This window comes from Myripristis murdjan, chromosome 14, assembly GCF_902150065.1.
Source record: "Myripristis murdjan chromosome 14, fMyrMur1.1, whole genome shotgun sequence".
Classification (NCBI taxonomy): Eukaryota; Metazoa; Chordata; class Actinopteri; order Holocentriformes; family Holocentridae; genus Myripristis; species Myripristis murdjan.
In genome coordinates, this window is record NC_043993.1 from 27,151,382 (window position 1) to 27,175,936 (window position 24,555).

General features: G+C 39.7%; 1 protein-coding gene across 6 annotated transcripts; it reads left to right on the top strand.

Annotated features, from left to right (window-relative positions):
• The first annotated feature begins 13,150 nt into the window (after positions 1-13,150).
• On the top strand, positions 13,151-24,412 carry wasf3a (WASP family member 3a). 6 transcript variants are annotated; one of them, XM_030068985.1, is made up of 9 exons: positions 13,151-13,219; positions 17,486-17,648; positions 19,891-20,025; positions 20,198-20,351; positions 21,075-21,192; positions 21,293-21,474; positions 22,050-22,271; positions 22,396-22,712; positions 23,558-24,412. In XM_030068985.1, exons 2-9 carry the CDS (start codon positions 17,516-17,518, stop codon positions 23,713-23,715), a joined length of 1,419 nt encoding a protein of 472 aa, XP_029924845.1. In that variant the 5' UTR covers positions 13,151-13,219; positions 17,486-17,515; the 3' UTR covers positions 23,716-24,412. The 6 variants fall into 6 exon arrangements, with proteins under 6 accessions (XP_029924845.1, XP_029924842.1, XP_029924844.1 ...); XM_030068982.1 differs by having other exon boundaries at positions 13,168-13,393; XM_030068984.1 differs by having other exon boundaries at positions 13,168-13,393; positions 17,489-17,648.
• The last annotated feature ends 143 nt before the right edge of the window (positions 24,413-24,555 follow it).

Genomic DNA, 24,555 nt, shown 5'->3' on the forward strand with positions numbered 1-24,555 from the left:
TGAATGAATGAATGAATGAAAAATGTGCAAATGATGGCCGAGTTATTAGTGCTGATTTAAATATTCAAGCAACTAAATATTAACATAGTGCTTGAATTTTAATGTCAACACATAATGGATAACTTCAAAAACCAAACAATATGATGTGAGATTATGAATTTTTGCATTATTATAATTTTTTTTTTCTATTTAAGCCATCCAATGAGCTACTGAGAGTTATGTCACATTTTACACAACCAACAACGACAGTTGTTTTTCTTCTTCCCATAGAACATAATCTTTATATAATAGCCCACGTTTGTTATCATAATCATTATATCATCATATGACCTGTCAGTGTGCTTTTGAGGCTCATGTGAAAAATGTTGCCTGTACAATGTGCTTGGGTGACTTGGCATCATGATGGGAGATTATGAAGTTAAAATAATAATGCTATAGGCTTTAGGTTAACACAGTTAAAAAAAAAATAAACAAACAAACTGTGTGGTTTCTGACAGCTGTTTTTTTCATTTGGTCTCTTCAGCCTCTGTTATGATATGTATCTTGTCGCTGCAGATTGTTTATTGGGATGAACTGACAGCGGCGGTGGTTTCACTCATTGCTGACAAACCGGCTCCACTGATCTCCACTGAAAACACGGAGAAAGTTTCAGGCTTAACTCACCTTTTTGTTGCAGCAGAGCGAGGTGCCAGCGCAATGAAGCAGGATCCAAACCCTAATTGGGAAATAAGGAGGGCCGCCTTTTCCCATCCTGAATGCTCTTTCGGGCGTCTCTTTTTTAATCAGTCAACCGTGCACAACCATCCACCTCCTACCTCCGAGTGGTGGACGGTTTTGTTCAGATTCTGCTTAAAGGAATTTAAATGGGATTTCAAAGATACGCAATTTGTATCCAGTGAGCATTGCCTGGCCTCTGGGGTGCTGGATTGTGGTGTGTCCTCTTCCACAATTTTTTTTTGTGTGTGTGGATTTTTTTCCTTGTGTTTGTGTGCATGTGTGTGTGCATATGTGTTTGTGTGTGTGTTTCCATCAACATAATATGTTGATTTTGCTAGTCGAATTAAAGACCACATCAAAGACTAATCATTTAAGTGCTGCCTCATTAGAAAAGGGAACTTACAGGCAAAATTATCTAAAGTTTTACAATTTATCGCCATAAAAGTCATCCACATACACGGAAAAAGGTTACATATGTCTCATTGCTAATAAATAAATAAACAAACATAAACAAGGCAGCAAACAATTTCAAAGCAAACCATCGCGTGTCAAGTTTGAAGAATCTTCATGACCGTACTGAGAACAATTTTTCTTCTGCTATACCTTCACTGAAGACCAACTAACAACTGTTGTACTTATCTCCAAAAAACAGAGCCTCTGTGATGTCAAACTTATGTTTAACACGTAGAGAAGCCACAGGCCGAGCAGCACCAGAGTGAAGCAGAGTGTGCACACCTGTGGCGAGCAGGTGACAGCAGCACTGCTTTACACACGGCTCCTCCAGCCACCAAACTCCACTGCTGAAGTTAAAGGAAGAAAACAAAGATTAGACTCTCTTTATACCGTGCAGCATTAAACATCTTAACCTTTTGCTGTTCATCTGGCTGTGAAATCTTTGGAATGACTGTTTCTAAGGACCAAGGCCTGGCTATGGACTGAGTTTATATCATGGATCCCACCTCATGGAAAGTTTACTCACATGGGAATTAATTCAGAGCTAAAATCGTAGCGCTGTGTCTCACAGTGGATTTGGAATTATTCCTTTAAAATACAGATTTTGAGATATTCCACATTTTGAAACATCTAAGTTAAGCTAACAACAATAGACTCTTCATTCAAGCCTCTAAAGGAGCCTTCCTTTGAAGGGTTGGCCAAGAGAAACAATTCTGTCAGACCCCCAGCCTAAAAAAAAAAAAAAGCCTACAAAGGGTTTATTCTGAAAGCACAGGGCGTTCTGAGAAATAATAGAAAAGCAAATGTTGAGAAACTGGAGTTGAGAGACTATAAAAATTTATAGAATGTGTAAGGATGGTATTAAATGCAGTTCTCAGGAGAGCAGATGAAAACAAAGGCTGGCAGAGCGGGGTATTTGCTGAGGTCAAATTGTGTCAACCTGAGTTACGTTCAGATGAGTGCACCAAGGCTGACCTGTGTACCAAGTGTAAGCCTGCATTGGTCTGTTTCAAAATCCTGCTTTCATTTGAGTTCCTTGATGTCATTATATCTCCAATGGGCCATGTGCGTATAGCTGACAGCCTCCCGGTTTGACAACATTATTTTTTTTCAAAGCCACCCATCGGTGAAAGCGTCCCAGAATCGTCTGTTTTTTTTTTGCGAATTGGCACTTCAAGTGCAACAGCACACTCTGGCACCAAACTAGACCTTTCAAAAATTCTGAGCAACGACAGACTATTTAGAGTATAACCACCCGTGGCTTGTTTCATGAGAAAACACCGTCATAAGTGATTTGATCATCTAGTATGTTGTGTTTGGAACAATTAAATTGTTCTCCACTTTGTTGATTTGTAAGTAATATCACATGAACTAAATCTGAACTTGCATTCAGGTTAGGCTAAGGATGTAATGTCCTGTAAATTACAGTTGGTTTTTGTTTGTTTTTGTTTGTTTTGATTTGTTATTGTTATTATTATTTTTGTTGTTTTATCTAAATAAAGTTTGCCTGAAAATATTTTTTGTGCTTGCTGGAGGCCAAGTCAAGGAAAGAGGTGAATCACTGGCAATATTTACATCCATTCAATGAGGAAGGAGGGAAGGAGGGAGGGAGGGAGGCAAGTAGCAAGGAAGGAAGGAGGGATGGAGGAAGGGAAGGAAAGGAGGAGGGAGGGAGGCAGGGAGGAAAGGCGGGGAGGATGGGAATGAAGGAGGGAGGGAAGGAAGGAAGGAAGAAGGGAGGATGGATGGAAAAAGAGATGGAGGACGGAAGAAAGGAAGGAAGGAAGGAAGGAAGGGAAGATTGTAAGTATATAGAGAAGGAAGGAAGGAGGGAAGGAAGGGTGGGAGGAGGGCAGGAAGGAGCACACTGCATCTGGCCCTCTTGACCTTCTTAAGGCAGCTGGTGAACAGCAGCAGGGCCTCAGTCTAGTGTGTGCAGCGTCAGTGTCTTACAAATGTGACTCAGCAAATCTAAAGTAACAATCCTCTGTCATCAGAGAGTCGTCTTCCCTCAGACAGCAGCAGTTTTATTCAATCAAGGAGATGCAAGTTTTCCTCTCAGCCAGACAGGTGATTTCATTATATTATATCTGGCAGCCTCAGCCAGAGAGGGAACATCGTGGATTCTGGTGTCAAGGCTGAGGAGAAGACAGCCTGCCATTACTGACCTACGCATTACCCTGCTATCATTTAGGGAAATGGTATGGGCAAGGCTTCAAACTTTGGTCAGTCCATTAATGGTGTACTTTTTTTGTGAAGAATATAGACCAAACTTGATTAATGCCAAAATATGGCAAAATGGCAAAATTAGACCTAAGTGGTGATGGCACCCTGAAGACATGAGAGGACGGAGGAGAAACGTGATAATCAGGCAGCCCATTTGAATCTCTGCACAGGCTTGGTCAATCTCAACTGGTTAAGTAAAGTGCTTCTCTCACCTGCAAGAGCTGTTAAGAGTGCAGTTTCAATGCCTTGCTCAAGGGCACGGCTGCTCCAGTGTAATTGCTCAGAGACAAGAGACATGACCAATTACAAAACTGGTTTACACATGAACCAAGCTCGCTGTGCCAAGAGCATCAAGCCTTTAAATCAAATCAGCCCCACCATCAGTGGAGGGCTCTAAATAAACCTGAACATTTATATTTCTGCAGCAAACCAAGTTCACATGCAGTCAGTATATGAATTTTGACTGACATCACTGTCAAATGAATGAGTCCCCAAAAGAATGAATCAGTTCTGGTATGTCTATTGGGGGGAAAAGTGTTAAAATTGAGCAAAATGGCTTCAGAGAACTAAATTTAAATGCTTTATTAAAAAAAAAAAAATAACTGGATGTCTAAACAGCTTAAGAACACTATGGGAATATTACTGAATGTGCAATAGTTGTAACATTTGGGCCAAACTTTCACCTGCAAAACACTAATGAGAGATTCCCAAGCCTTATGCGGTAAATTAGATGTCCACCTTGTGGTTGTTATGGAGTACTGCAGGCTTTATCTGCTCAAACTGCAAACAGGCCCCATGTGTCAGTGGGATGATGTAGATAAATATTGCATGAAATATCGACTCTCAGTTTCACTTTGCCCTCAGAATGGTATGATGTATTTTTATATGTCTAATAGAGTGTTGACAATCAGAGAAACCAAGGGCTGTCAACTTGTAACATATCATGGTTCATGTACTGAGTGTCTTCTGCAGACCTAGAAGAGTTTGCAGTGACAAACTTGTTGTAATTTAGTCAGTAAAAAAGAAAATTAACAAAGGTCTATGATTCCCATGGTTTTCCTTTTGTCTACAAAGGAAGGAATAAATGCCCCTGAATGTGTCATATTATATCTGAACCCATCACAGTTTCATCTGTAGCACGGATTAAGAAAATAAAAAAAGCCTTTTGGTGTCTTAAATTGCACCGCTGTCACTGGATGATGAGAGCAGCATTCATACATTTAAAGATTGTTTTAAGAGGTTTGGACTGGAGAAAACACAGTAGTTTCCTCTGTGTTCATTTCTGAATTAAATTAAGTATGAAAGAGCACACTATGTTGGGCTTCCAGCCAGCGTTTACATTAAAATGTGAAACTAAATTATCACACTAGAGTACCGTATCCCATTAAATCAAAACATCAGACTGCATCTCTGTACAAATAACAAGGAGTTTCTTTTGCAGAAAAAAATGAGCCATAAAATGTTTAGGTTACCATTCCCTGTTCTGCATAACATTTATGAAAAATGTCCATCATATAATGTAAATAACTACATGCTAAGAAATCAGGAGCATAATGATGGTGCCTATTGGTTTGTCCAGTGTTATAGTCACAAAGATGTTAAGCAACACTCAGGAAACACAGATACTGCAGTCATGCACCCACTGGAATACAGTAGGTGATAAATTAGAGGGAAACAGCAGCAATCAAACTTCATAAAACCAAGGTTTTAATGAAACAGCAGGGTTAATTTCCATGCATATTTCCTTGTATAGGTAAATATATCTAACACTTCTCTTCTTCTTCTTGCCTTCAAATGATATTGGCCGGTGATTTTTGTCCTCTTTATATCTCTATTAAGATTCTGCGGCCTGAAATGGTCCAAGGCCTCGCGTGCCTCCCGAGCTCTGTGATGGCAGCGGAGGACGGGGGGGTAGATTGAGAACCACAGAGCTATTTGACACACATACCCGCTGCAATTTATAGCCTCGTCTGCTTTGCTGATATATTGTCCTTTCTTCCTACCCCCCCAACACACACGATGAGATTCCTCCATGCACACAGTCACACAGGCTTTTAGACACTCATTAGCTCATACTAATACAATAAGTGTCAACTTCCATTACATGGTGCTGGGTTGGATATCAGGATTGGAAACCCACCAAATCTCCACACAAGGGGCGCTACCCCCTTGTGCACGGTATTGTTTTTCAGCCACAATGTTGAATTGTTTTCCCTTTCGCTCTTTCACCGTTGCCCAAAATATAGAAATATGCACATTTACAAACAAAATTACATGCACGTACTGATGCACTTGAAGGATCCCACCTAGAATAGGTTTGGGAGTTCGCTGAAACCGGTCCACATTCCACCATTATGGGGATCTTCATGTTAACTTTGGGGTTTGTTTCAGGACAGGCAGCTGTTTAAGGAGCCACCACACCCCGCCCCATTCAAGCCCATCCCGTTGTCTTGCATATGAAGAGCACATGCAGAGTTGTAAAAAATCTTAATTAAGACTCCTAATTCTCCATGCCGTCGCCTGACCAATGATGTGCGCTCACGTGAAGTGCGGCTGAACACAGCATGAGGGTAGACGTTCTATACGGCTGTCGTTTTTGTGGCGCGGAGATGATAGAGTATAACATTACTGCAGAGATAAATGAAAAGCTATTGTCTTTCATCTGTCGCATAGAGCCGAGGCTTAACAAAACAAGATCATTGCACACTGTGAACAATTATATTTAAATAATTTTCACGATCAAAATTGTTTTTTGTCTTGCCTTGCAGGGTGTTTCTGAGCAACTTCACAAATGGGAATCTTTTTTTTTCTTCTCCAAAACAATATGTAAAGTCAATAAATGTAACCGCAGATAGATTGGACACCACTTTTCCATTTTTCCTGGCAGCTTGGAGGCTTCACTGACCACTACACATTATCTGTTACCCTGAACCTGAAAATTAGTTATTTTTTCTTTTTGTATGCACATTTTCATAAACTTTATTTATTGTGCCTGTCTTCTTGGAAGAAGGGAGAACATTTTATTTTCCTCTTTACATGTGGAAGCCAGTACCATACATCTTGTGATGAACATATGCATTGAGAGCTATTTCTAAGTGTAAAGGTGTTTGGAAGTTTTTTTTATGTCATCCTCACTCCCAGAGAGCATGCACACGCTCTGCGGCCTCTCAGCCAGCAGAGTGGCAAAGGGCATGCGGTCCTCAGGGTGCAGCAGTTGCCCCCGATGGAAGACTTGCGACAGATGAGTTGAAAATGAGCGTGACATGTGTTAAACAGGCAAAGCCCACACAACACTGACATTTGACAAGATGATGGGCGTCAGCAATCATTATTGTCTCCACTTAAGCAAGTGATAAATATTCAGGGCTCACTTCTCTGAAATCCATTTACAAATGCTGCAGGACAAATGAGCCGGAGCATATTTTGTTTAAAGGGTGAGATTTTTTAATACATTTTGATAAGACCCAAAAATCCTGGATGACAAGAAAATAAGATGCAGTTTTTATATGAGCAAAACTGAGAAAAAAAAAAAACTATTTCCAGCATTTGTTGCCACATTTAAGATTTCAAGAGAAGTGCTGATTTAATGATTATTTCAGTAATGAGTCTGAATTTCAGCTCTAAATTTTAAACTCTGTGAATTCTTTTCTCAGCCCCTTGTACGCCACTCCACACCCAAATAGACCTTCGACCTCAGTCCTTCCTGCCTGACAAAGGTGCCAATGATGGTGAGTTAGGCATGGGGATGAACATGCCAAGGAGGTGCCCCCTCCCCTTCCCCCCTCTACCCACCCTCCAGAACCATTTGGACCACAGGGAATGGGTTAATCACATTAGAGGCCCAGAAGAGAGATGGGAAGTAGACAGTACCGTGACAGCCGGGGTAGCACTGGCACGACTAATCCCGTTAGGCCAAGGAAAAAGGGGGACGCCATCGCGCCTACAAGGCTGAGAAAGAAAAAAACATTTTCCCAGGAATGAGTTCACCTGTATGGTAACACAGAGAAGTTGGCCTGTTGATGCCTATTAGAAGAAACAATCGCACTTGGCACATACAAATGTTTTTTTTCATGCTGGGCACCACTTTATTGTCAGCGCATGAAAAAAAATCAGCAGCAGACAGTGGCATTGCCTGAGATCCTCTTTCATGCCACAGCAAAGCAGCCCCTTTCAACCCAGTGGTATCAGTCTCCCAAACAGTGAGAAGATGGGGAGGGGTGCTGTTAAGAAGGATAGGGTTTACTTCATCTGCTATTGTAAGTGCACCCGAGTTCAACCTTAATGTAAACCTTTGCAGGCGGGATATGAATAGGATGCTCTCTATAAAAATATATCCTGCTGGGTAATCCGGCAGATGGCCACAGCAGCGGACACTACGAGAGCGGCTGGACACTGCAGGGGTAACAGGGAACGTCCGATCAGCAGCTCCTCCGCAGCCTGGGAGATTTGGAATCAAGATTCTTAACTCCCCTTAGCAACGCTGGGAAACAGAGCCGTCAGCTTGGATCCATCAAGTTTCTACTTAATCTCACCCACCATTTTTTCTCTCCATTTTCTCTTTTTTTTGTATCTTTCCTTTTGTTGTGGGGATTAAGCCAAGTGGTAAAACAGTGATTTAATGATCTTTCCATGGCTATGTGCACCACTTAAACCATGAGACAAACAAGCTGAGGCATTCTAAGAGTCACCCCCTCTGAAGGCGGCTGCTCAGGAACTGTGAGGCTTTTGATACAGATTAAGCTCTGGGTGATTTTTTTTTTCCCCCCGCTAACGTGTGATGTGCTTTGGTCTGCTATGGGAAAATTCAAGGTTTTGTATTTTGCAAAGGCCCATTGTAAACAAGATAAAAAAAGAAAACAGTTGGATAATTACTTTATGATAGCTTTATAATGATAAGGTATGGCGAATTTAGATTTTTTTTTTCAAGCATAAGAAAAGTGCGAGATAACTGGTAAATTAACCCTCCCAGTACAATAAATACATAAATAAATAAACAGCAGATACTTAACATTGCAGGTTACCGAGTAAAACACACATAAAAAAAAAAAAAAAAAAAAAAAAGTTAAGTAAAACACTGCTCTGGTGTGGTTTTTAAAGGACTAGGCCAGGTTAAACAAGTAATCAGATCATTTATCCTGGTGGAAAATATACCTCTGAAAATTATATTATAAAAAGGCCAAAAATAGTTTTATAAGTCAGTATGCACGATAATATCAGGATGTTATTGGTACTGGCCAATATCAGCTTGAAATGAAAATGAAAATTATTAATGTCATGTTGATATGTGTAAAAGGCCAAATTTGCCCTGAATGTGGCTGTTGTCAGGATTGTCTCAGGAAGAGCATCATCCAAGTTTTGTTATTAGTTTTGTTTGAAAGAAATAGAAATAAATGTGGCATGTTTAACATAAGTGAAGCTGAAATGGTGGCCTTCTTGTGAATGGCCTTCACAATAAAAGTAGGCATAATAATATGGTAATTCCACTACACGAGAGATTTGATGTTCTCTGTAATCAGGTGGAAGAAATACATGCCTATATCAGTATCAGCAGTCGGCCAAAAGAGTTGTAAAATGTCAGAGTATCAGATATCTGCAAGAAAAGGTATCTAAAAAAGGCAGGTACACGGAGTCACAGGTAGAGTACTCAAAATTTACTCTAAACTGTGTTAACAAAGACTACGAAAAACAGATAGATATATATATATATATATATATATATATATATATTTTTTTTTTTTTTTTTTTTTAAATGGAAAAGTTACAGAGGTTTAAAAGACAGCAGAAAAAGTTAGGGATCAGGGTTGGTTGTTCAATAAGTTGTTACAAAAACAATTCTTGTTAGGCCTGCATTACATTAAATGTGAAGTAAACTGAGCTCTACGACATGCAGCACGGCTAAATCAAGACAGAGGCATCAGTGACGAGGTAAAATTTAGCCTTTCACATTTTAAATGCAACACTCTACAACATTAACAATATTTATTTATGATCTTTAATATCTCAAAGTTCAGTTGTTCAGTTGTCATTTCATTTCCGCTGTATTCAACAGACCACAGTGAAAGGAGGCAGCAGACAGATAGAAGGAGAGATGATGATGTGTGGCAAAGGTCCCAGGCAGAGTTTAAATGCAGGACATAGCAGCTCGCGGAGTACAGGCAATAAAGTCACCAATATAACCTCCACAGATATTTTGTGGTCATTTTCTGTTATGGCACAATTTAAAAAATATACGTGGTTTGATTGGCAGTGTCTCTACTAAAAGGCCAGAAAGAGTTACCAGCATGTTAAACTACCACTGGTGTTCTGAATTTATTCTTGCCATGTAAGTATGTGAGGGTAAACTCCTTCCCAAAAGATAATAACTGGGAGTCAAGAAGCCCATTTATTATGGCCACCTTAGGTAGGGCCACCCTTTCTCCACGGTGAAACAAAAAACCTTCCCTAGGAACTGCCACAGGATAGTTTGGTTGTAGTGTTTTTCCCCAATGTCATCAAGACGGGCAGTAGCAAAATTCAGCACTCCAAAAAATATCTGTTCATTAAGCTTCTGCAGTGTAGCCAGGACTACATGTGACCCAAATGACAGGGCAATGACCTGGTAAAGCCCCCATGGCATCTGCTTTCCAGATGCCACGGGGGCGTCCCGGGACCACTGTGTCAGGAGGGGGATTTGCCAGTAAACCTTGAAAAGGGCAGTGGTCAAGCGCTTGACATGACCAGAGTGCTCAGTCAGGTCATCAGTCTGAAGGGTGAAATAATAGTCAGAACAATAGTTTCACTAGAGATGATGTGCTGCAAATAGAGTTTATAGCATTTCAGCTCTTGTCTAGTTGGGCTTTTACATGCACAGTGTCATTAAGATATACAGCTTTCATTATCATAAAACCACAGTTCACAACAGATATGAAAATACACTAAAATACACAGTACAAAATACAGTGATTATGATGTACAGTTGGGAAGAAAAATAGTAATTTAGAATACATTAAGCTAAAAAATGGGCGCAGCTCTGGTTTGCTTTTAGCCAGCACTTAACATTTGTTGTAAAAGATTTTATATCTGGAATTAATTTGATTTCAGTTGATAATGTGCACCAGAGTTGGCAGCCCTTTACAGAAAAAGCTGATGGTTCAAATTTAGACCGCCGATGTGGTATTTTGCGGTTACTCTTCATCATGCTCTGTTTCTCTGTTACTGTCATGTTTTGGGACATATTTTGAAAGAGGCTCTGGGGCTTGACTGTTTACATCTGAAAACTAATCTAAGGGGAAAAAAAGAGTAAATCTTTCAAAGTTAAGTAGGTTGTCTCTTTTCAGTATGTGACAGTGACGCCACTAGACAGACTCTCAACTATTTGAGGCCTGTGGCTTTAACGTCACATGTCATGAAGACCTCTGAGAGGCTGGTATACGTCAGGTGCCCCTGGTACTGCGTGGACCTGCTGCAGGTTATGTACCAGACTGACATCGGTGTGGTGGACGCCATCATCTACCTGCCTCACACACCTGGAGAAGCCGCAGCACTGTGAAGATCACATCTCTAGTGCTTTCCTACAAATGTTATTCAGCATCAAGATTCAGCGAGGATTTATACATGGAAAATGTCACAACAGATTGAACACAATTTCAGCATCATAATATTACATATTGCAGTATATTTAAGTGAATTAGGTTTGCAATTAAAAGCTAATTTGGCTCTAAAAATCTTTTCAGATCCACATGTGGGAAAAAGACAAGACAATTTGGCCCTCAGTTCATTTGAACGGTCACTTGTGCTACCAGTAATAATCAACAGAGGGTGCCATGTGAATGCAAGGGACATGAGCAACAGAGGATAAACTTACATAGTAAAAGGTAGATTTCTTCTACTTTTGCAACACTTTCCCATCCAAGATATACAAAATATTCAATTATGTAGAAAGAAAGAAAGAAAGAAAGAAAGAAAGAAAGAGAGGCCACAACATTGCAACACAACATTGGCTTATAACACTGGAGAGGAACTTGCAAGGCGTCCCTCCAAAGAACTGACCAGACACAGTGAAGGCCTTACAGACAAAGTTCCCTGCAATATCATTACTTAAAAACCTGGGTTGACTGGCCATATACTGAAGGTAATTTTAGTTTGCTTATGCATGTACATATGCACGACTGTCTTAGGAGCATGCATGTAACAGGACTGAGACCCTACAATGAAGCGCTGTGGTCTCACGGTGGAAAATGGAAAAGGATACTGGAATGCTCCTCTATCCATAATGTCTCAGAAAACAAGACATCAGGACTTTGACTTTAGTGAACTGATGCATACAATACCTCTCTCACTACGTGTGTGTGTGTGTGTGTGTGTGTGTGTGTGTGTGTGTGTGTGTGTGTGTGTGTGGCTCTCACTATTGCTGGGTAATAATTGTCAGGCGGCTGGCAGTAATCATTACAGACTAAGACCAGATAGCGATGAGAAGCAGACAAATATGAGAGGAAATGAGGCCTGTGAGTGATGGATAATAGAGGTGTTAGTGTTGTGGGTGTGTGTATGCAGTTGGTGGGCGAGGCAGTGGATGGCAGCATTATGTGAGAACATCAGGGTCAATGGTGGTGATAACAGAGAGGGCAAATACTGTATTGGGGTTAATACTTCTGAGCTGGCAAGAGATTACCGTCCGTCTAAAACACAGAAGACCCCTCAGTGAAATGTGTTGCTCCCAATCTGTACCATAAAACTGACCTCAAGTTGTCACCTATCATCATAAACACACTTTGAAAGGAATAAGCAATAATGTCATGACGCTAAAAAGCCCTTTACACCTCCAGATCTCGGCTAATTGCAGTGAAAAAACAGAAGATCTCTTACAAATCCCACACATAGACACACTGCTATGATTAAAAAGTCAAATGGCCTTACTTTTTCAACAGCACATGTATATGGGCGCCCATGAAAAACATGCCAACCGTGCAGCCAGTGCAGCCTAAAATCAGATATTCAAACTGGAAGCGCTGTGATCTTCCAAGGGTTTTCCCTCTGCAAACCCAGATACTCCTATCATAAAACACAAATAATAGTTTCATGATGCACTCGTTAATGGCTTAAGCCCCCAGATCTAGGCTGCACTGCTCTCTCCCGCAATCCAGATGAGGCCATCTGTGAGAGAAGAGTGCACAGCTTCCACATCAGACACTATGTGCAGCTTTTATTTATTTCATTTGATCATTATTCATCCCGGCCACCCCCCTGCAGATGAGCAAGATGTTAATATATAGGACGGGATTAACCTGATGCCACATAAGTGGGAAAAAAAAAAAAAAAAAAATGCTTGCTGGGCCATTTGAAGCTGCTGCACTTAAAGAAGATGGACCAAAACAGCCAAACTATTAATATAAGCTATACTGATCTGCAAATGATTAATATCAAGTCAAATATTAGAGTCTTGATAGTTATGAAGCCTAAGAAAATGGCATATTGAGGTCACAGTCATGTGGACCTTTGTTAAATAGGACACCAATAATTTGGCCTCTGATATAATACATGAAGATGGGTGCTGCTTTAATACAGTAGGGATATCATATGCACAAAATAACAACAACAACAACAACATAATAATAAAATAAAAATATCAGGCTTAGTGCATCCTGAAATAAAACGCTCCCCTCTGACCTGAGATGGCAAATGGCCCGTATGATGCCTCTGCCGACTGTGATTGGCGGACAGGAGTAAATCTGCTCACCTAATCCCTGAGCTCAAACTGTGATTTGGACGGAGGTCTTGTTATTCCCGGTGGATCCCGCCCAGGAGAGATGACTGACTGTGCCGTCCAAGCACACGGGTGCAGCAGGTCAGCGCAGGAAAAAATTTGGGTTTGATTTGTTAGGATGAGTCCACTTGGATTTGCTTTTGGCTGCCCCGTCCGAGCGTGCTGACGTGGGGGAGACACGTAAGAAAACCTCCGCCGGGTGGTGAAATCAAACGAACCCCACCGGAGGCCGCATGGTAGGACAGAGACTAAATGGTGTGTTTGATATGCGTCTGGTGATGCTGACGGCACATTGTGTTGCGTGTTAGAGTAGTTTTTGCGGTTGACTTGCTCTGAGGATAACTAAAACAAACAAATAAATAAACAAACAAACAAACAACAGGAATACGTGATTGACAGCTGTTTCATAGAGTCCTAAAGAGAAAGATAGTGACCTGCTGCTGGAAACTGAGGTAGTAACGCAATGAATTATGGGATAATAACGGGGGCGGGTGTTTATTCTTGTTTATATGATAGTTATGGCCTAAAAACAAAACTAAACAAATTATTTTGATCTTATTTTTAACAAATATGTCACTGCAAAATGACCTTTAACAGCAGCTTTAGCCTCCATCGTTCATTCACTTCCAAAGATGAAGCAGGTAACGCAACCACAGCTCTGTAGTTAGTTTTTATTTATTTTATTTTTTGTTTGTTTTGTGTGTTTTTTTTTTTTTTTATTTTTTGTTTTCCATTGAGATTGTGTTAGTTCTCAGGGTGAGTTTGCTTGTTTCAGTTTAGTTTTTAGTGTTGAAAAAGGTTTCATTTTAGATGAGTTTTTACTAATTTCTTAATTTAGCTTATTGGTTTGTTTGTTTGTTTGTTTGTTTGTTTGTTTGTTTGTTTGTTTGTTTGTTTGTTTGTTTGTTGAACTGACCAAAAACACCAAAACACACTGTATATTTTTATTTTTAGTTAGCTTTGTAAGTACAATAACATTTAAATTGGTTTTCACTTTTTGCTAAAGTCAAGTTTTTATGAGTTTTTAAAGTGCTTTAGTTTTAGTTTTTAGTTTAGTTTTAATTAACTTTATAACCTTGCTAACTCTCACTTATCACCATACAGCTTTAGCTATAACTTCAGACACTGCTGAATGAGATGTGTTGTTAGCTGACAAACTTGTAATGTATGCTGTTGGTGTTCATCAATATTTTACTTGTCATATTTGTTATATTTATATTTGAATGAGTTGTTTTAACAGCCTCATAGCCGTGTTATAGTGAAGCTATCCTAACTTGGGGAGGATGCAACTTGCATAGCGGATAGCCACAGGAAATACAGAAACCATGTTTTTTGACCATACGGTGCTCAGAAATACAAATTATTATTATTAAATAGCAGCAGTCACTAACCGGTGCCTTCAAGTTCCTGATGCCAAAGAATTTCAGGTTAAAGGGGAATGCCACCCATTTTAAAAATGCACATACCTTAATGCTGTGCTCCTGAACTCTTTTCCTAAGCTAGAAACTGGAAAGCTGACCAGTGAAATAATGAAAACACTGGGATCTAAAATATGGCAATGTATGCTACCATTGATACTGAATGGCACACTGACATTGCTGACCATTTTTTGTGTGAGTTCATGCAATCACATGAGGTTTAAATTGTGGTTCACACCTGTTAGCAGTGCGAGAAATTGAATTTTGTTTTGATGTATCAACTCCATTTAACCATCCTGTTATCTTAGGAGGCAATTTGACCCAATTCAGTGTTTAACATCTGTAAATACATGATTAACATCATTTTTGTTTGTTTGTTTGTTTGTTTTTTGGCCTCATATTTCTTGGCTTTTCCTAATTTAGTGGGGACAAGTGGGTAAAAATAAAATTAACATGTATTTTATTTTCAATGTCCTGGACACATTTTGCAGCTGTAGGTGTTACTAGGCTTTACACACACATATGCTTTAGCTGGTTTGGATGACTCTGAGGAACTATAACATGCCATTTATAACCCTCACAAAAACTGACTTGTCTCAAATTTTCTTTTGGGCCCTCACCTAACACCAGCACACCTGTAGTAGTACCACCACTACTGATGGTTAATGTGACATTTGGGGAAAAACTTGATTCCCACAAGAACAGAGGTTATGTTTTATGTAAGAGGCTATTTAGATAGTCAACAAGATACATAAACTTGGGTAACAATTTTTATTATAATGCTTCTCCAGAGGTTTAAGATACTGGAGTTGGTAAATCTGAAGCTAACGGGAGGGTTAAGCATGCAGCATCTATCAATAACAATACGAAATCAACAAGTATTATTTCAAACAAACATTAGAATACATTCAGTATATTACATTAATTCTTAGTTAAGTGTGGGGATGAGATTGAAACACTGGTGTGAACTTTGTAGGATGTATTGTGTACGGAGAAGCCCATGACTTTATTTCCCTGTGACATAAAATTGAAAGGTTTTCCTTCTGATTGCTGTCTTTAAAGGGATATTCCCATGTTTGGGGCAAAATACCCTTTTTCTGACTTACCCAGATGGTGACAAGATGTTTGTTACTATTTATCACCCAAACTCAAACTTCCTTTAAGAAAGGGTTGTGTAAATACGTAATATCTGACTGAACTATTTTGGGGCACAGAACTAACTTTTCTGAATTATTAAAATGGGTAACATTCCTCTTTAAGGGATCGTATCTTCATGTCTTTTCCATCGGACAAACAGCAACACATTTTGTGGAGGTCGGCTGTACCACTAAGTTACTTTTACAGAAGTTGCAGAGTTACAGATTGAAATGATGGCAGTTGCTGGCAGCCAAACTGGCAGTGACTGGCCACTATTACTTTTATTGATTTTTGCTTATTTACAGACTCAATCGCAACCATAATTATTAATGGCCACTCGATTCCTTTTCAAGTTTGTTTAATAAAGATTTGTAACCTCATTTACAAATTCACTACAACCTGCCAGGTCTGTCCTTCCTCACTGGCTTCAAACACAATTTTTTTTTTTTGTCACAATAAGTAACAAGTGGCTTGAATTAAACAGTTATTGCTTATTGTTTGTGCTTTCAAAAATCCCAAATAACATGTATGTGCCACTTTGACAGATGGTGACAAATTGAGACATGAATTTCAACAGACTAAACGGGCCAACAAGCAAGAATAATAGGCCTATCTGTTGTGTACGTGTTCCTGAGTGCTATTTATAATAGGCACTACTTTGTTGCCTGGTGCAAGGGTATTTCACAGTTATCGAGTGATGCGTCAACACAGCGATACATGTGTGATTGAACTTGAACAGTCAAGATGCGAACAACACAGATCAATTCGTCAGCTGGTGTAAGAGTTAAAACAACACTAACAAGAGCTTAATGTTTTATACAGATTTTACTGCTGTGCATTAACACTTTTAACACGCTTTTTAATGTGTATTCAAATAAATAAATAAACAATAGCTTTTCCAATTCTTGTAAAAAAAAAAAAAAAATAGATAGATAGAAGATGATGCCAGACTGTTATCACTCACTACAGTTTTTGAACTATTCAAATTTTGCTGCTTTATAGGAATTGTGACTAAAGCAATAACTTATTTGTGACTGATATCTCTGAGATTATCGCCAAAACTCTTCCATCACTTATAATTATTACATAATCGTGCTCCCTGTGCTTATTGTCATTGGTGTGGAAATTAATTACATTACACTACCCTGTACTGATTTACACCTGCGTATTATACCACTGAAATGGCTGAAAATCTTCTCCAAAATGTCAGCAGTTAGCAGCTTTCAGCAGCTAAGAGGTCTTGTTTTTGGCATGACAGCTGTGTATTTTTGAGTTCATCCAGCGACAAGATCCTACTCTCTTCTAAACCCGTAGAGGACTGTTTAATCCTTCAGTTCAAGTTATAGTAAGAAACAGGAATTACCAGAGTTGGAGTTACAAGGTTTTCACATGATAAGGTGTTAAAGTCCCCATGAAATGACCTCACATGACCTCTACTTCCTGTCAAACAGAGTATATTAAATGGTGACATCATCCTGCAGTAGTGGGTGTGAATTAAAATTTCAACCAATTGAGCCTTTACAAATCTTTAAACATCCTCTCCCATCCACCTTATCGCTTCAAATAAAATTGTGTTTCACTCCCAAACTGATCTCCCGTTTATTTTGCTCTGGTGAATGATTCTTCCCTGCACCATGTCCCGCCCAGACACCCTATTTCAACAGGAAGTACATAAAACCAAGAAAGTAAGAGTCCATTTCATGGGGTCTTTCATGGTTTATGTGCATTTCTGCTGCGTAGTCTTCAGGAGATGGTATCCAGTGACCTGCCAGACCATCCCTTTGTCTCTCAGCAGGTTGAGGCCGAGATGTGAGAGGCGGTCATGCCTTTTGTGAAGAGGAACATAGAGCCCCGGCACCTGTGCCACGGTGCGGTGCCTGAAGGCATCGGCAGTGAGCTTGAGTGTGTGACCAACAACACGCTGTCCGCCATCATCCGGCAGCTCAGCAGCCTGAGTAAGATCACACCGTGCTCAGCAGCTTTTGTCTTTAGACCTGTGAGCATTTTCAGAACAAAGTGAAACTGTATTTGCTGATTCTCTAGTCACTGGCACACAAAAACATCAGCAAAGCCATGCCACTGCTGACGTTAAATGAAGGGAAATCCTGTGGTCAACCGCAGCAACTTCTGAGACGATCAACTTTACCCTCATATAGAATAAAGCAGGTTTATTTAAAGGTATGGCGAAGACGATGGTCGTGGATTTTGTCACCTGTATTTGCAACACTATAGTGCACTTATACTGACAAAAATCATGCAAATGGGGATGATCAGTTTAATTTAATTTATTATGCATTGTGCTCTAAGTTTATAATGGTGTTCCACCTCCAGCAGCCCATTCTGTTTGCAGCCCCACCTGGTGAAAAGGTTGACATTAGAGTGAGGGTAAACAAATATATCACATTTTGACAAGGCTTTTATTAATGATATTACAGCTTCCATTTTTTTCTGCACATCAGAGAGTAAGCAGAAAAACTATAAAGACCAAATAAATAAATAAATAAATAAAATCTAGATCTGAGTTTCCTAAGCCCTCTAACATGGTTCGACCATAAATGACATGTTGACGCACAACTGCTTAGCATTAGGAGTGCTTAACTCCTTGAACTCTGATTTCCCCTCCAATTTTGCCTTAAGCAGCTTAAAAGTTGAAAAAAAAAAATCATATCCATATTGTGCAACAACGTCACATACACATTCTGTGTCTGCTGGTTGCAGCGCATTACTGACGCTGCATGAGGCTCTTACTGAGTCATGCCACATGTCTTGTCCCTTTATAGATAGATAGATAGATAGATAGATACTTTATTAATCCCGAAGGAAATTCGCAATTTTTCAGCAGTATCCAGATTACAGATTAAATAAATAAAAAATAAAGAATAAGATCTAAGTACAGCACACTAGAGATCTAGGTACAACAGTGTGCAAAAAGCAATGTGCAAAAAATCGTGTGCATAGGTGTATAAAATGTGCATAGATGTAGGTCAATGTGCAAATTTAGAAGAAATATACAGTATACACAGATGATAAATAGCAGTAAGCAATATAAACACTATAAACACTATAAACAAGGAATATAAAAAAATAGAAAAATAGAAAAAAAAATAGAAAAATAGAAATATGAACAATTATACATTTACGAAGAATATATACATTTCCCTGTAACTCAGCAGGTCATATTTAGTATCTTTGGAAATGTTTGGATCTCCATTAGAATTTAAAATTAAATTCTGTTGGTTTGGATGAAGCTCAGCCACACAGCAATCCCAAACCCACCGAAGTTAGTGCTGAAGACATTAAAGATTACTAGTTTAGTTTAGTTTAGTTTAGTTGTTTAGCACAAAATTCAGTACAAGTACAAATCTGTGCAAGGTGGGAACAAAGCCTTTGCAGGCTTGTACAGAGTTCTGCACCTGCCCATATCAATTGATAATGTTTGAGTTGTGATTTCAAGAAAAAAAAAGTTGATTTATTCCAGTTTCACTTAATTCTTCAACTAATCAAGTCAAAATACTAACGGATGAATTAAATAAATCGATCAATCAGAATACTTTATTGATCTATTTATTTAATTCATCCGTTAGTTCATCAAATAAACAAACATAAAATGTGCATTAAAAGCAAGGGAATTATTGCATAGTCATCAGTACAATCATCCATACTAACCAATTTGCAGAGTGTTTTGAAGTGTTTTAAATGTTGTGTACATGAGCTTTGGTGTATTTGTGTCTCTCTGATGTAATGGATATGTACAAGTTTAAGTGTGCATGCATTTAAATGTGAGAGACAGAGAGAGATAGAGGCTAAAGAGTATTTTGGGAGGCAAATTTGCCCAACATCTGGCCCAGGGATTGTGTAGTGTGTGTGTGTGTGTGTGTGTGTGTGTACTTGTATTGGGATTTTGTGAAGTTACAGGAGCTTAGAGCTTACCATAAAGCTTTGTGTCACTGGAGTAGATAAGGCGGAGGGTGCGTTGGCAGAAACACAAAGAGCGAGTCTAATGATAGCCTCCACATTAAGTGGATCTGTGCTGTTGGACATGTGCCAGTAATGTTGTCAGGTGATGTATAGGGGAGGTGCACTCACCACATAATAAGAAATGATAATGAGAAGAATCCACAACCCACCATTTTCAGATTCATGCTGTTCCATTTTTTTTCTTTCTCTGCCTTTTCTTTCCATTTGCTCTGCTTGCAGGTAAACACGCAGAGAATGTTTTTGGGGAACTTTTTAATGAGGCCAACACTTTTTATGTCCGTGCCAACACTCTCCAGGATCGCATTGACCGCTTGGCTGTCAAGGTCACCCAGCTGGACTCCAGTGTGGAAGAGGGTTAGTGAGGCTTTTCAGTGCGGTGTGCTTAAGTAACACTGTTTTCCAAATAAACACACACCCAGGAGAACTAATCACTGGCCTCTTATCCTTTCTGGGAATTTGTCTGCCCATTTTAGGCCTTTGCATTCATTCTCATATTTTACTCACAGTCTTTTTTATTGTCTTGCAGTCTCTCTTCAGGACATAAATATGCGGAAGGCATTTAAAAGCTCTACTGTGCAGGACCAGCAGGTCTTGTCCAAGAGCAGCGCTCCAAACCCCGTGGCTGAGATGTACAACACCAGTGACAAGCCCCCTCCCCTCAGTGTCCTCACTGCTTACAGGTACTGTCTGCACAAACTGCACCAGTCATGTGACAGGTCATGTGCAGACATTTCTACTGCACAAGCATATGTTTTCACACATGTACACACTTGGGTGTTACATTATGCAACATATCTCCTCATTCATTAACACAAGCACTCATTCTTTTCCACAAACATTCACATTACAATAATACAACAATTCTGGTTTTAGGCAGTTCATTTTGACGTCTGTCTTTATGATTATATATTATACATGTTTTTAGATTATCAGAATCAGAAATACTTAATTGATCTCTGAGGGGGAAATTGGATCAGTTGCAGTTGCTCAGTTCTCAAGAGAAGAATTCAATTATAAGAAAATAGAAACACTTAGTATAAAAATATGTGGCTTACAAATTTTGAAAAGTATGTGCATTATGCTTAAGTTGTGTCAAAAGCATGTGAATTCTGAGCATTAAGTCTCAATATGTGCATTAATCCTACAAAATAGAGTATGACAACAATAAGAGTAAGAATACATTATGATTATGTAATTAGATTATTAAGTTGAGCTACTTGAGAAGTCTTTGGCTTGTATGGCTCCTATGGCGCATCTGTTGTAGACATATTGATCTCTCCTAATCCTCTCGTTCTTTGTGCCTTTATAACTTTGCTATCCTGTTCTTGATAGACGCAAAAAAAAAAAAAAGAAAAAAAATGTCTCATTTCACGTGGCTGATTGTTCTCTTGATCGCAACACAGAGAGGACTGCATCGATGGCATGAAGTTCTACACAGACCCATCATACTTTTTTGACCTGTGGAAGGAAAAGATGCTTCAGGACACTGAGGACAAGAGGAAAGAGAAGCGGAGACATAGGGTGAGAGTTGTGACTCTTATTTCTGACTTCTAGAACCACAGCAAGTGCTTTAACGTGAGTGACACCCGTTTTATTTGGTGTCCCTTCCTCTCTCTCCCAGGAACAGAAGCGATGCGTGGATGGTACACTTCAGCGTGAGGTGAAGAAGGTTAGAAAGGCCCGAAACCGAAGGCAAGAATGGAACGTGATGGCGTTCGATAAGGAGTTTCGTCCAGATCACCGCCATCCACACATTCTCTGTCAAGGGGCATCGGCTGAGGGCTGCCTCTCTCCGGATGGCAGGTCTGTCCTTTGAAATTGGGCTCTGTTTTTGTATGAGTTTGTATTTTCTAATGGAACTGAGACTTCATCATGGAACATTACTAATTGTGAAGTTTAGGTGACATTATTGCTGAAGTAGCTGATGCTTTTGAATAAATTTTTATGACCAGCGGAGACATATTTATGACTTCATGCACCTGCTGCTTTTTTCAAGTCCATGCAGCTCTGCCAATCCAGTCAGTTTCAAGAAATTTAAAGAAAGTGTAACATAAATGTGTCGTCTGCATAGATACAATGATCAAAGTTGGGTAGCTGTAATTTTGAGTTTAAAAAATACTTCAAATCAGAATATGTGTAAGATAAAAGCAAAAACTACAAACATGGGATTTTAGAAAACAAAATTGGAAAAAAAAAACTTAAAAATGGACTTCAGATGTTCCTGTTAATGCCACTCTCCAGATTAGTGACCCACATAGTAATATCTCTCTTGTGTAAAGCTGCCGTTTTGATTTTGTAATAGCACATCCACCATCTGGATGTGCTGTTTTGTAAAGACACCAGTATGAGGGGCCCTCTTTCTCCTTTTGTTTATGCAGACCTGACCTCCCAGACTACCCGGTTCCTCCAGGCTTTGCCCATGCAGCTTGTAACATTGCCAAGCCTCACGGTTACGTCCCGGGGAACGCACACCCCTCACCACCTGTGGAGCACGAATACCACAGCATCGAGGTCAACTACAAAGGAGGACCCTACTCCATAGTGGAGCCTCACCCTGCAGACCGAATAAATGGCTCCTTACTTCCACCTGTTGATTACAAGTACGCCTATTTAAAGAAGTAAAGTGTCATAGCTTTTACATAAGTAAAATATCCACAGAATATTGGATTTGCTTTATATATTATTATCTTATGTGATATTTTTTTTCTGTCTCTGTCTTTCTAGCCTGGTGGAGTATTCTACCAACCCTCCACCCCCTGTCCCAGGTCCACCTATCCCATCAGCACAGACAGCCTTTGGGTTCCCTCTGGGTGCACTACCACCCACCCCACACAACGGACCTTTGCACATAGGCCCAGGCTACTCACTCCCACCTATACCTCCCCCAGGCCCGCGCATAGTTCCTCCGCCCCCTGGTCCTCCTCCCCCACCAGTCCCACCAGCCGCACCACCCCACCTGGCGGGACACAGCGAAGCCAAGCGAGCCGACGCTCCGCCTGTAAGAGACGCCAGGAGCGACCTGCTCTCCGCCATCCGCATGGGTGAGTGGGGCTGATGCTGCTCTCACATGCATTAGTGTTTCCAACTGTGTTTTTACACATAGGAGGGATGATCCAAGACAGTTAGGTCTGGAGGGGCTTCTACAGTGTCATCAGAACAATGTGGATTAGTTTGTTTTCACTATAATTTATTAGCTAGTGTATTTTGACATATTTTAATCTCACCAGTTTTAGTCCTGTAGTCAGTGTTCAAACAGCTTACCACTTAAATCAACCCAACTTACTTTAAAGTAACTTCAAATGGGGATTTTCTGCTCAGTGAAAGTCAACTTGGGAGTCAACAAAATGAAAAAGAATGAAAACCCCTGATCTCACTTAACTGCTACTTTTAAGAACCTGCGCATAATGGATTTGGGTTGTTATTGGGATGTAAAACCTAAATAATCCATTAAACACAGTGCGAAACCAAACTGTAAAAAAAAAAAAAAAGATATGTTCAATCAATAAACAATGCACCATAATAAATGCACAATGCAAAACCACTGTATAAGAGCCATCTAACCACACATTTAGCTGATGAATTAATGAATATACTGAAAATATTTTTTGTTTGTTTTAAAGAGTCTAAGCAGCACTTTTGCCTTGTTGATTTCATGTTGTTATCCTAAATCCCTGAATGAAAAAAAGTACTTTTTGCAAATATAGAGAACATTAGAGAACAGAACATTTTTTTTCTCCCTAATGTTCAAAACAAACCAAACTGAAACTGTGACAGACACACAGACAGTTACACTCCTAGTTTTTATAGATAGTGCATGTGTATTTGTGTGTGTGTGTGTGTGTGTGTGTGTGTGTGTGTAATCTTATTTGTTTATTGTCCCTGTCAGGCATCCAGCTGAAGAAAGTCCAAGAGCAGCAGGAGCAGCAGAGCAAGCGGGAGCCGGTGGGGAACGACGTGGCCACCATCCTGTCCCGCCGCATCGCCGTGGAGTACAGCGAATCCGACGACGAGTCCGAGCTGGAGGACAACGAGTGGTCAGACTGACCCGGCCCAGAGGCTGGCAGCTGACTGGCGCTTTGCTTTATTCACTCTTTGGTGAAAACGAAGCGAACAGGACCGTCCACATGTGAGACTCCTGGACTGTTAAACACCATCTCTGGCTCCACCTGCTGGACACAATCAACAAATACAAACTGTACCGTTGCTGCTATAGTTACCTTATTTAGTCTTGTATTGTTGTAATACTATGCTGTCATTAATTGCTCACAAGGTAGTGTAATTTTTAAAGCAGATGAATGATATGATTAATTTCTAATTGCCCACCTGCTTGAAACATGTTACTCACTGGTTTGACTGTGTATATGAATGAGTGCGAGAGGGTTATAGTGATCTCAACATTTTGCTGCTTGGTTGACATTAACTTATTATTTAACATACCTCAATCTCTCAAAACTATTTGGACCAAATGTGCATGGATTGACACCTATCACACATGAAAAATGGCAGGGGAAAAAAAACATAGTGTCAGTGTTTTATAGGTCATTCCATTTGACAGTCATTAACATCACCTGTCCTACCATTAATGTAGGAGACTAATAGTCACAAAATATAATAGCTACCTCAGTTTTTGATTCTCCCATGCTGTATGTTTCATGTGCAGTTCCACCACTGAATTATCATTTATTGTAACATGTATTTAAAAATGTGGACATGTCAATAAATTATTTCAGTATTAACTGGCCTTCATGTTGTGGTTTTGGTTCTCTGTTTTGTTTTGTTTTTTTTTCGTGTTGTTTACTTTTGTTACACTCAACACAAAGAGACTCAGCACCGCAGTCCTCTTGTAGCTGCACTGGGGTTGACAGAAATGAAAGAAGAAGCAGA